Here is a 12826-nt window from a genome sequence, read left to right on the forward strand (position 1 = left end):
TAACCACTGAATGTACATTAACATAGTGATCCAACGCGGCCTTAAAGTGGATTAAAACAACAAAACACATATATGCCCATATGCTTTTTCGTCTCGTTTTCAAGGCTTTGTAGGCGCTCTCGTCTCGTCTCTAGTACCTAGTATTTAATGATTCTTCTGAATCTCATTTCCAGTTTCAAGAGCTTTTTCTGGTCTTGTCTCGTGGTCAACACTAATTTTCGTATAATTCTAAACATAGAAATCGAGACAATGTGCAAAGAATAATTTTGAATTAAAAAAAAAAAAAAAAAAAAAAAAAAGAGTCCTGAAATGCCAGGAGCGGATACAGGTTAAACATTTTAGCGCGCAGAATGGTAGTAAGAATTTTTATTCTGCCATTTAATAGGGTGATAGGGAACTGTTATTTCTTTCGAAGTAGCAGCAGCGAAATCTTTGGTAGTACAAATTTGTTGACTCAATGCTAACGTCGTACTTATTTCTATATATAATTTTTTTTTTCTACACGCAAATTACAATTTAAAGCAGTTGTGTTTACCGGTATGCCATACCAGCCGATTTTCTAACTTTCGGATACATAACCGGCTCATACCGGCTCACTTTAAGCACTGCCGTCAAGTCGATATGCGCTATAGGTTAAAATCATGCTTAATTAATAAAAACTCTAATTGTTTATATTTTAATTTTTTAATGGTCAAATCTAAGGATAATTTCTGCCTTTTTCCGATTTGAAAGTAATAAGATTGAAACAATGTAGTTTTTTTAATTGCAATTAAATCGTCACAATAGCTTTAAATCTACAAAATGCCTACACGCTAGTGCCATCTCTTGCCGTCAGGTAGAAGCTAGCGCAGCTAGCGACAACTATTGGTCTGATTGTAAACTATTAGGAACGTGACGGACAGACGGAAGTAATTTTGGCTTATTTAAAATCTGCATATTAATGAAAACTTACGATAACACTTTATTATTTGATGTTACAAACTGTGAAGGATTGTATAGCAGTTTTAATGCTAGTGAGATGGACAATGCAATAGATATTGAAAGTACCTTAAGGTCGGATACAGTTATCATAATATTATGCATTTCGAATAACTAGGAACAAAGTTACAAAAGATTGAAAATTTGACTCTTTCAAAAGGATTTATTTGTAAAATTTGTAAAATGATTTTTGCTTTCTTTGGCTTCTGAAACAATACAGCAGAATTTTGGTTAGTTGTAATTACAAGTTCTGGCAATTACATAATTTTCAGAAATGTTGCAAACAGTACCAATTCTAATCATATTTCTGGAGTTTTGAGATATCATATTGCCATAAGCGGCATCATGAACTTTACATGTATGCCCGGGCTACAAACTCACACAAGCAACCTGTTACAACGAGGCCACAGGGTGACAGCTAATTAGACGTTTCCATCCACCAATCATATTTCGTTCTTTTTATGCCAGTGCATATATAAGGAATGCGTTTGCAAGGCGATCATACCCTACCCTGATGATGAGAACAATATCGTCATTTCTCGACAAAAGACTGAGCAGCGTGCAAGTCACCTGGTTGTTGTCACGAAAACAACTATATTCATAAAATTTTCATAATGACAGGAAAGTCCCAGTTCTTATTTTTTCTTCGTTATTTATTAATATTTTTATTCATTATTTATTATTATTTGGTAGTTCTATTATTTATTTAATCTTCACCATTATATTTTCTCGTTCGCCTACCACAATGTTTCGTGAGTTACATCTTACTTCACATTCTCCACTTTCAACTGGGCAACACTATGGTATGTGATTCCTCATGCTAATTTTTGTGCCAGATCTGATATTCGTCAGTTACACAAGACTAAACTATATACATAAGCCCAATTTTCAACTCCAAATGTTGGTTCACTATCGTAAGTGTGTGGTGTAAACATCGTGATTCCCAAAGTGAACAAGTTTTGGAAAGAATATATTTTTGCACTCCAAGATTTCTGTCTAAAATTCAAAAACAAAAATAATAAATAAATAAAATAAAAATAAAAATAAAAATGGATTCACCTATGGTCGGTTACTATTTAAAGTATAATTGATCGATATAAAAACAAGAGGTTTCAGTTATTAATTCACCTTCCAAGGAGGTCAAATGCAACCGTGCAGTGTAGTAATTCCACGTCGTCCAGGAAAGCAACCCTACACAAACAGTAATGGCCGTACGGCTACACCTGTCTCAGAGAACTATGAAGTGTATCCTGTGCGACAAAATTAAATCTTTGGAAGGTATTTAAGTGCTAGGGACGTTACCTAAGTAAGGCCCATCTTTGGGAGAGAAAGACCAACTGCAGACAGTGGCGGCGGTTAAAAGTGGCGGACGTTAAAAGTGGCAGTGCAAGACATGATCTGAATATTTGCATATAAATGTTAGTTTTCCTGTTTGTTTCTATAATTTTGTTTGACAAAAGATTGTATAGCTAATAGGATACTATCTTTTTCAGTTAAAATATCGTATATAGTATTTCATATTTTATTAAGTAAATTGACAAGAGCAAGAGCAACGCCAGTAGATAGTAGCCCTTTGTACTCTTAAACAACAAAAGTGTAAGAAGAGATTTGATTCCTTGCTCATGAGTATCTTAAAATTCTGTCTGGAAAACTGTGTGATCACATTATTGAATAACAAATTTGCAAAACAAATAAATAGAAAGGATAATATTAATCATAGTAATAAATAATGATGCTGGTTTTGCAAAAGTCATATTGAAACAGGGATTAATGTACAACTTAATTTTTAATTCCACACATGCTATTAAATGTATGTTATTACTCTTAGAAAACGAGACAGTAAATACTACAAGCATATGCTACGACATTTAAAGAAATATTTGCTTTTGCAACTTCCCGAAACATGTTCGTTGCCATTAGGTGCAGTTTTCACTTTCAGGGAGCACATCAAAACACAACAATACTTACACTTAGAATCACTTCATACTCCAGTTATACAAAATAACACTAAAACCTTAGAATTATGTTGAATTCACTAAATTTGATTGCATATACACTCGTACACCCCTAACACACAACTTCACTCATATATTGCACTACAAAACAATGGAAAAGAAAGAAGTTGTTTCTTATTACGCTTTTCCCCTTACTTTAGAAAGAAGAAAAGACATTTTAGGAACTGTCAATTTTTGTGCAATTAATTGTGAAAGACTTTTTTTTTTCTTTCGCGAAATGCTCTCTGAATTAGTTTCAAAGCGGCTGACTAATATATCGAGTGAGCCCTTGTAAGAAGTAAATGTATGCTGAAATTGTTGTGCTCCAATAAATTAATTTTGGGGTTATAATCTGTGGCAATTAAAATGCAATTCTTATAGTTTTCTTTACTCCACGGGGAGACATACTCACTGAACGGCAAATATATGGCACCATTTTTTCTATGAACCAGTAAATACATACAAAGACTTTACTTTTCTAAATGAAACTATATGCATTAATGGGTTACTTCAAAAAAAGTGCGGGGCAACTGCCCCCCCTGTGCTCCCCTAATCGCCACCCATGACTGCAGATGCTTCTACGACATAAGTTCGGTCAAATCTATCCGTTCACAAATGGAAGTTATTCACTACGCTGGATGAAGTTAGAATTTATTTCTTTAATTGTGGAAAATTCACAGAATAATTTACACTTCGACGACCAAAACTCCCGTCCAGAATTCATTCATCATTGCAAGGCGATTTCCTCAAACATATGATCGTCACAACATACTGCTTTGAAAGAGGATTCATTATTCGTCAGGTGCCTAAAATCTCAGCATACTATTATCATACATATCTGACACCTATTCATACAGAAGATATCCATCGGAATCACGGCTATTCCATTTCAAAACATACAGGTGAAGGATTTTTGCTGATTTCTTCTCCTGAAGAGAACACTGTTCTCGCGTCATGTCTGAGACCTGTGGAAAATCTATGAAGATAAATGACACAAGATTCCCCTTCCTGTGGTACATAAAATCTTCCCACAATGGAAGTTGCAATGCAAATCTATTGCCAAGTCACATGGGAGGTCACACTGAAAGAGTGGCATTTCTTCAGGTAATTTCAAGTTCAAAATTCTGGCATATACATGTACGTGACTCAACTACTACTCATCTGTAATATTTCTTTACCTCTCACTTCTATATCATATGCCAATACCTAATGAAAATATAGTAAGGTCATAGAACAATCTTGGAAAGTATTGTACTTGCATGAATAAAGGGACAAAGGAATTATTATATCTATTTCTATTATTTTTTAATCTAAATGTCACATCCACGAGTGTAAGTAGAGGACAAAATTTTACTTGCTGGAAAATATTGATACATTATTAATTTTTTTCTCCTGTGATTAGAAAATAGCAGGGTAATATTATGTAATTTGGTGATTCATTAAAGCCGAATGTTTATAATCTTTTCTAAAAGCAACATTCTAAATTTAAAGGTAAAGTTTAATTTTTGTTTCTTAAATACATTTGTAATTGTATGAAGCATAAAAGGTTATTTTTACAACCATTTATTTATCTCGACATATATTTATTTTAGAAAAGGAAATTTTGAACAAAATTTGATTAAAAGATGTAAATTCAATTTTTGATCCTTGAAAATTGTTATAAGAAAAAATGTTATAATAAAATCTTTTTTTTTTTTTTTTTTTTAAAAAAAAAGCTAATTTGATTTCCAATTGAAAATCCAGGTTTAAAATTCAAGTTCAACTTTATATCTTTCAGATGAAATTTGCTCATTTATATTTTCTTCTTCTTTTTTTTACTAATTGTATTGTTTTTAATCTCTTAGGTATTGTCTGGCTGTGGTGTTTTTGATGGAAGTGAAGTTACAGAAGCTGTGTCTTGTTTAATACATTTAAGCAGACAATGTGCAATTCCTCTCTGTTATGCACCGGACATAGAGCAAATGCATGTAGTGGATCATCATAAGGTAAGAGATAATCTGAAAGAAATATTTCAAAACAAACGTATAAATTGCAATGTGAAATATAGATGTTTATTTCTTCAGAATTCAACATATCCTTTTTATGATTTATACCAGTGATGATGGCCAATATGTGCACTGCAGGCCAGAACTAAATAAGAACCGACTCCTCTTCCTGACAGATCACTGAATGTAAGTCATACATTTTATTACACTTTGTTATATTCTGCGTGCCGTGCTTCTAATTTTATGTGTTTACGCCACTTAGGTCCTAAGCTACGAACAGTTGAAATACTGTATCTCTTCGAAATCTACATTTTTAAAAAAATAACATAAAATAAAATAAAAATAAATAAATAAAAGAAAGAAAGAAAGGTCCCCTCTAGAGTTTATCTTCTAGAATAAGCTTGGTAACCAAAATGTTAAATAAAATATTTTTACAATTAAAACCAAATCTCGATTCAAATATATTATGATGGCCGACCACACTCAATCTGTTACGAATGTTTTTTTTTTTTTTTTTTTTTTTTTTTTAAGAAATAAATTATACATTATTTTCATTTTTATTGGCGGGCCGGATGAACCGTTCGGTCATCACTAATATAAACTATTTGATACGTGTGTACACATGGTCTAACGAGGATAAGAATCTGAAGAAAAGAGACTCAAGTACTCGTTCCGGGGAGTGAATTTCGATCCTTCTCATGAAAGACGAGATGATAACCATTCAACTACGAAGGAGAATTACATACTTGAGTGAATACGAACAATGGAATACGAAACCAGGTGGTCAAATAACCTTACTATGGAGATTTTTTTTTTAAATCTGTAGAGACTGGAAAGAAAATAAATTACGACTTTTACGAAAAAAAAAAAAGATAATTATTGATTTCAAGCCACTTTGAATGATTAAATAGATATGTTGAATTGCTGTAGTGAGTTGTACTCATATTTCTTGTCACATGATATTGCGAAGGCATCTTGAGGAAATGTAAGTATTCAAAAACACAGAATTTACCTAAGTTTATTGAGAAATTTGTGAATAAAGAAGTAACTAGGTCGAGAGATTTTAAAGTACGTCACCCACTGAGAAAGAAAGTTGGAACATTATATTAGTTTCAAAAGGACGGAAGGAAGCATAAAAGATCAAGAACGTAGCTATGATTGTGTACTTGATTACTTCTAATAACATCTTTCTTCTATATTCTTATCAACCAATCATTATTAGCTTTATCATCCTCCACTAAATTTTACCGTCTCTAACCTAGCAACACTATAATAACTCTTGATTCCAGTTTGCTGTCAACTAGACGCTTCATAGTGGTTATAGTTCATTTTTATTTATGTTGTGTGATAATGGTTTTACTATTTACTGATAGGTAAGTTGTTTTCAATTCCCAACATATTTATATTATTTTTACAGTTAACTGCAGCAACGAAAGAGAGAGAGTGCAGGAATGTTTTGACAGAATCTGCTCGCATCAGTCGGGGGAACATTAGGCGTTTGAAGGATCTTTGTGTCTCAGACCTAGAAGGTGTCGTTTTTCCTGGTGGACTTGGAGTTGCAAAAAATTTGTAAGTTTAAATTTTCATATGGTATAGCTTGGTGAATTGCGATTTTGATTATTATTAGACGTCTACTATGCTATGCGTAAGTATCGGAAGTCTTGTAGAACGTCTATGTCCGTCCGTCTGTCTGTCTATCTATATATATATATAGTGCAAAAATGATGAGACATCGAGGAGCGGTTTTTTGAATCGGTTGAATGCTCTAGGAATAATGTCCATCTCTTCCGTTAACCCTCTATTCAGACAGGAATGATAGAAATCAACCGTTTCCGCTTTTAACGTTGATCGCCATAGAATAAAAGCGATAATAGATAGCGACAAGTGGTTTCCTGGAATCGATTCTGCGTCTCAAGGATCACATACTATAATCACATGTAACACTACCAAAAGCGGAAATGGTTGAAATTACTTGTACTTGCGGTTTCATTGATTCATAAAGAGTAAATACTGTAAGAATTATCGAGAAGCGGTTATTTTGGAATTGATTTAGCATCCCAAGAATAAGTTCCATCTCATACATTAATCCTCTATTCAAATCGGAAGTGATAGAAATAATCCATTTCTGGTTTTAATCTTTATTGCCGTAGAAGAGAAAGGGCAACAAGTAACGAGAAACGATTTTTTTGCAATCGATTCAGCACCTTAAGTCAAGATTTCATCTTCTTTTGTATCTCTCTACTAAGACCGAAAGTAGTACAAATTTACTACTTAACAAGTTTCATCTCTTACTATCCCTCTATTGCAGCCTGAAGTTACAGATCTATTTCAATATTGAAAACACATAGTTTGGTAGTCTATCGTAGTTTCGCAAATGTGAAACGAAACTCATTATTACTATAATTATTATTATTAATGTTCCACGATTATGAACCGAAGCTAAGGGAGACGATAATAATAAGATGAATGACAAAAGTGGGATGAAGAAAGTAGAAGGAAACGGAGAAACCCTTATAAAACCCACAGACATGGTGATTGTTCACTACAAAGCCCAATTGGCGGCAGCTGGGATCGAACCATGGATTCCATGAAAACGAGGTGAACGCTCTACCACTGAAACATCGCGGTCTCCCCCTATATAGTAAATTCTCACTTTCTATTATTATCATCTCGGACTATTTGGAAAAAATATATTTGAATTTATTTCTATTTATTTGTTGTAAGAAGTTTTGAACAGTGTATACCTCGCTAGTTAGATCTTAGTTCATGAACATATGTATACAAATCTTCATTTTGTTTTTGAAGAAAGTAAATTTTGGAAGCATATTTAAGTTAGAATATCAAATGATGATTGGAGACTTGTATACAAACAGATTTGTAATATTCCCTTCCTTCTAAACAGATCTAATAAGAATCAATAAAACCACTATTAGCTGTAACGCTTGCTTTGAGTTTGATTTTTCTGCTTACTTTTTATCACAACAGAGGTGATTTCGTTGGTTGGTTTGGAGTTTAGCGCCCCCTTTGAGCACCGAGGCTGTATGAGACGTGGACCTACAGCTTAACGTGGGATCCGAAACACATAAGCTCCACGGGATTTGAACCCAGGTCATGAGCACCGAAGAGGAGACAAAGAAACAAACAGGAAGCAGGTAGGGATTGTTTTAAGGTTTTGGTAAACATGAAAGAAAGAAACAGATACAAACTTCCACATATCGTATAGAATATGTGCAATATCATCGCTATTAAATCAACAGATACAGCTAGAGGTCGCAAGACATCTCTGTCTGGAGTTTCAATGAGTATTATGCTTTGTCCTTTTGCCATTCATTTTATTATTAATAATATTCGTTTGTCAGTTTTCATCGTCTCCTTTAGCCTAAAGGGCCAGTCGTGGACATAAAACTCAAAAATAAATTAATACAACCGATATGTTAACTTCTAGTTAGACATATAGCATTTCAACAACTGTTCGAAACCCCTTTTCTCCTCAACAGGATTGGATAGATCTCCTATTTCTCAAGCGAAAGAAAAGTGATCATCAGGGTGTCTATCGGTCACGAAAGTCGCGAAATCAGGAAACGGTCATGAAAGTCAAGAAAAAGTCACGAAATTTGGCTTTTGGATCACGATTTTTTTTTTTAATCTACAAATATAAGTACAGATCGAAAAATTTTGTTCTATAAAACGTCAAAATTCACCACCAAAAATGTCTATGGTAGGTTTCAGACGCTACCAAATTGCAAACAAAGCACGCTTCTATCGCATGCAAGAAAATTCGGCCTAATTTGCACCCAAATTCGCTCTTGAGAATGTTACGAAATTTTATGGTTCGGTAAAGAAAAGGTCACGAAATTTCATTTTGGAATTTTAGTAGACACCCTGATCATGTAAAGTGTAAGACCTGAAATTCAGGATGTTTATACGGGAAATTTAGTTTTGAAAACATTATACATCATCTTCATTCTGTTTAATTAATAATTAAACATAATACGTATATCATTGACTGTAGGAATATCCCACTACTACATTTTTCTTGGTAGGTCGTCATAGAATTGAACTAGACCGAACTAGAGGAAAGGATGATGGATATTTCTTAAAAGTCTTAAAAATTAAGGAAAAATTTTTTACTAGTTTTGGTGATGAACGTAAATTCAATATCAATATAAAGTACCAATAAAAATTATTTAATTTTTGGACTGATAATTTTAGATCAAACTTTGTGCAGAAAGGTTCTCAGTGCCAATTAGATCCAGAGGTTCTCAGAGTAATTAACGAGTTCCATGAAGCTAAAAAACCTATGGCCTTCTGTGGTATGGCACCACTACTGGTAGCGCGAGTATTAAAAAATGTGAAAATTACTCTTGGGAAATGTGGTAAGTATATTAAATCACAAGAAATTATGCTGTATTATTAGCGTTTAACGAAAAAGAAAAAGAAAAAAAAAGATGTCCAAAGATAAGACGTATAGAAGTTGATAGATCTTATTTTGCTGAACGAAATGGTTGTCAATATAGAAGCTCTTGCGTAGCTTGCGAGAAAATGAAATAAAAAAGTTTCTTTGTAAACCTAAAAATTGATGCTGTACTATAGTAGAATCATGGCACTTATTGAGGTGGTGAAACTAATACTTAAATGTACCTTTATTCAGCTCTTGATCATGACATTAGGAAGATGACAATATATGTTGTGGTTAGTGAGATGTAATCTAAAATTATTAATAACTATTAAATTTTAATTTCTGCTTGACTAAAATATTGCCCAAAGGTAAAACACATTATATATATATATACAGGGTGTTAATGAACTATACCGACAAACTGTAAGAGGTGATTCCTCACATCAAAATATGAGAAAAAGATCATATGGACCTATGGCCAAAAATGCATAATTTCAGAGCTAGGGCCGTCCAAAATCGCGGAAAAGCCAAATTTCAAGAGGTCCTATTTCGAATTCCAGAAACTGTGAATGGTGGTCCATAGCACCGTAAAGCAAGCCACGCATGCACAATCCAAAAGTTCATATTTCGTCAATTTTCAATAAGTGTACACTGAATTCCCTACAGGGTGTAATTCTCACATACAGAATGCGTTCTCCTGAGTACGAGAAACCATGCTGCTGACGATCTTTAACACTTCCGAAATCGTGCCAAAGGATTCCATGTTCACTGCTATCAAGACTTATCGTTTACCTACTTCGGACCAACAATAAAGTCAGAGCATATCTCAAAATTCGGTTGATGGTATGTCTAGGAATTTCACCATGTATGGAATACTCTGTTCACCCATTGATCATTAATAAAATATACATTTTTGAATTACGTATGCGTGGCTTTCTTTACGCTGATAAGGACCACCATCTACAGTTTCTAGAATTCGAATAGGACCTTTTGAAATTTGGCCTTTTTGCGATTTTGGACAGCCTTAGCTCTGAAACTATGCACTTTTCACCATAGGTCATATAAGAACTTTTTCTCTTATTTTGATGTAAGGAATCACCTCTTACAGTTTGTCGGTATAGTTCATTAACACCCTGTATATATATAACGTGCTGAACAAAATACGAGGGGAAGTCAAAAAGTTCCCGGAATTTCGTTGAAACTAGTTATTACCACAATATAGGAATATAGGTACAAATTCACTTAATCGCCTTCAAAATAGGTTCCTTGAGAACACACACGCACACTTGTTCCACCACTCCTGCCATTGCGGGAAACAACGCTGAAAACCTGTTTTGGTATGTTCCGATGTTAGCCGTCGTGTTGGTTTGGATATCCTCTACGGTGGCAAAACGACTCGCAGAAGCGAACATTCCCCTTCTCTACCAGCCTTTCTACTCACCGGATTTATCACCAGCAGATTTCTGGCTCTTCCCCTAAATCAAAAAGGACCTCAAAGGTAAACATTTTGCCACTGTAGACGTCCAAAGCAACGCGACGGTTCAACTTCGGAACATATCAAAACAGGACTTTCAGCGTTGTTTCCAGCATTGGTAGAAGCAGTGCGTTCTCAAGGAGCCTATTTTGAAGATGATTGAGTGATGTGTACCTATGTTGTAGTAAAAAATATAGTTACAGCGAAATTCCAGGAACTTTTTGACTGCACCTCGTAACATGCTTATGTGTAAATTCTCAGTCGTAGATTTTGTAAAAAATCTGAAAAAAGAAAGAAAAAACCAAGTCGTGTGGCGCTAAATAGTATGTCGTTTGTTGCCTATAATAATCGACAGTTTTTATCTTACTGGAAGAAATTATTATTTACTTATGTTCTTTATATGTAGCGCAATACACTGTTAACTAGCAGCTCGTATTTATTATTGTTTGTCTTTTTCTAACGGTAAGAACATACTCTTTTCCACACATTTTCCTATAAAAGTTTTAATTTAATATATAGAGTAGGAAAGCAGTTAGCCTAGAATGTTTCTTTAAGGCTAATTTTTTTATTTTGTTTTTTAAAATTTATTTTCGAGGTTGACAAAACTTCTGGAAACATTTCAACCGATCGTCTATTAGCTAGTTATTGACCTCTGTACCTGTACCTATACTCTTACGGAAAAATTTTCTGAAGTAGTAGTTTCCATTTTCTATTTTAGGAATGAATAAGAAGTATTTATTGTTGTTAAACAACAGCTGTAATGGACGTCAAACATTTAAATTTGCATATGTTAGTGATGCCTACAATTATAATTAATCCATACCATAGTTATATTTAGCCTAGTTTAAAATGGATAGAGAATACACAATGTTTTCTACTCTGACTCAGAAATTTCTTCTTGAAATTCTATAATACTATATACGAGTATACACTTGTCTATTAACCATTTTTAACAAAACGTCCTAAAGCTCTTAGTCCCCATTTCTCTAATTTTAGATTACAATAGATTATGTAATTTCATTCCAATATACTTTAACTATTTTGCCTTTTGCTCAGTCTGAAGTAAGAAATATCTATATCATTTTTCCATCTTGTGTTGTCTCAGTGGACAGTACTTCCAGAAACATAATTTATAGTATACTTTAATACTCATAATAGTTTAGTATGTATATAGAGATGATAATTATTTTTAAATTTTTGAAAAAATATCTACAAGATTCTCTTTCTCTCTGGAACTTTGTCATTGTTCTAATTTCTTTTTTCATTTAAAGGCTGCATGTGCATCAGAAGAGGTGTTACATAATGAAATGCAATGATTAATAGATATTTACTTAGATTAATATTTAATGTACGTAGTATATATATACACACCTAAGTGTATACCTGATAGGTTAACTGAGGAACATTTTTCTGTACCAGTCATGGAACCACTGAAATGCTATTATGATTCAACTTTAATTTATTGTAAACAGCCAAATAGTAGATTTATCTATTGCCTCATTATTTTTTGTTTGTATTGTTGTTAATATTCTTTCGCTATAAGTGGCGTGTCATAGGCATACATAACTATGGTTTGTTATAACTAATTAGGTAAATTGTTAATATATATCAGAAAGAGAAAAGAAAAGATTCAATTATGCTTCCCTGTTGCACTCCTGTTGGTACGTCAAGAATGTTTGACTGTTTAACTGTTTATTTTGTAAACACACTTCCTGTTCTATATTTTCTAAATATGATTTGATCAGTAACAGTTCAATCCCTATTACCTCATAATATTGCAAATTTTCTATTGCGTTGCAGATATTTGAATTTTTGATACAATAAGTACAAGGAAAATTGGTCTATAGTTGCAAAAGCAGCTTTTATCCCCTTTTTGTATATCGATTAGCAACAGCGATTTTAAGGCAATCTGAAAATACTCCTTCTATTAATATCCAATTCATTAAATGTAAGGGGTTATACTCTTAGGTCTATAATATTTTTAACTGTACTACTA

General features: G+C 33.3%; 1 protein-coding gene across 2 annotated transcripts in view; it reads left to right on the forward strand.

Moving 5' to 3' along the window:
• Positions 1-12826, forward strand: part of LOC145692161 (glutamine amidotransferase-like class 1 domain-containing protein 3, mitochondrial) — a 65506-nt gene that overhangs the window by 29164 nt on the left and 23516 nt on the right. For both annotated transcript variants that reach the window (XM_081767462.1, XM_081767467.1), the window contains exons 3-5: positions 4817-4957; positions 6375-6526; positions 9170-9333. In XM_081767462.1, the coding sequence (XP_081623588.1) occupies positions 4817-4957; positions 6375-6526; positions 9170-9333 (457 nt within the window). The remainder of the gene's footprint in view (positions 1-4816; positions 4958-6374; positions 6527-9169; positions 9334-12826) is intronic.

Source organism: Thermobia domestica, chromosome 1, assembly GCF_964235325.1.
Source record: "Thermobia domestica chromosome 1, izTheDome1.hap1.1, whole genome shotgun sequence".
NCBI classification, from domain to species: Eukaryota; Metazoa; Arthropoda; class Insecta; order Zygentoma; family Lepismatidae; genus Thermobia; species Thermobia domestica.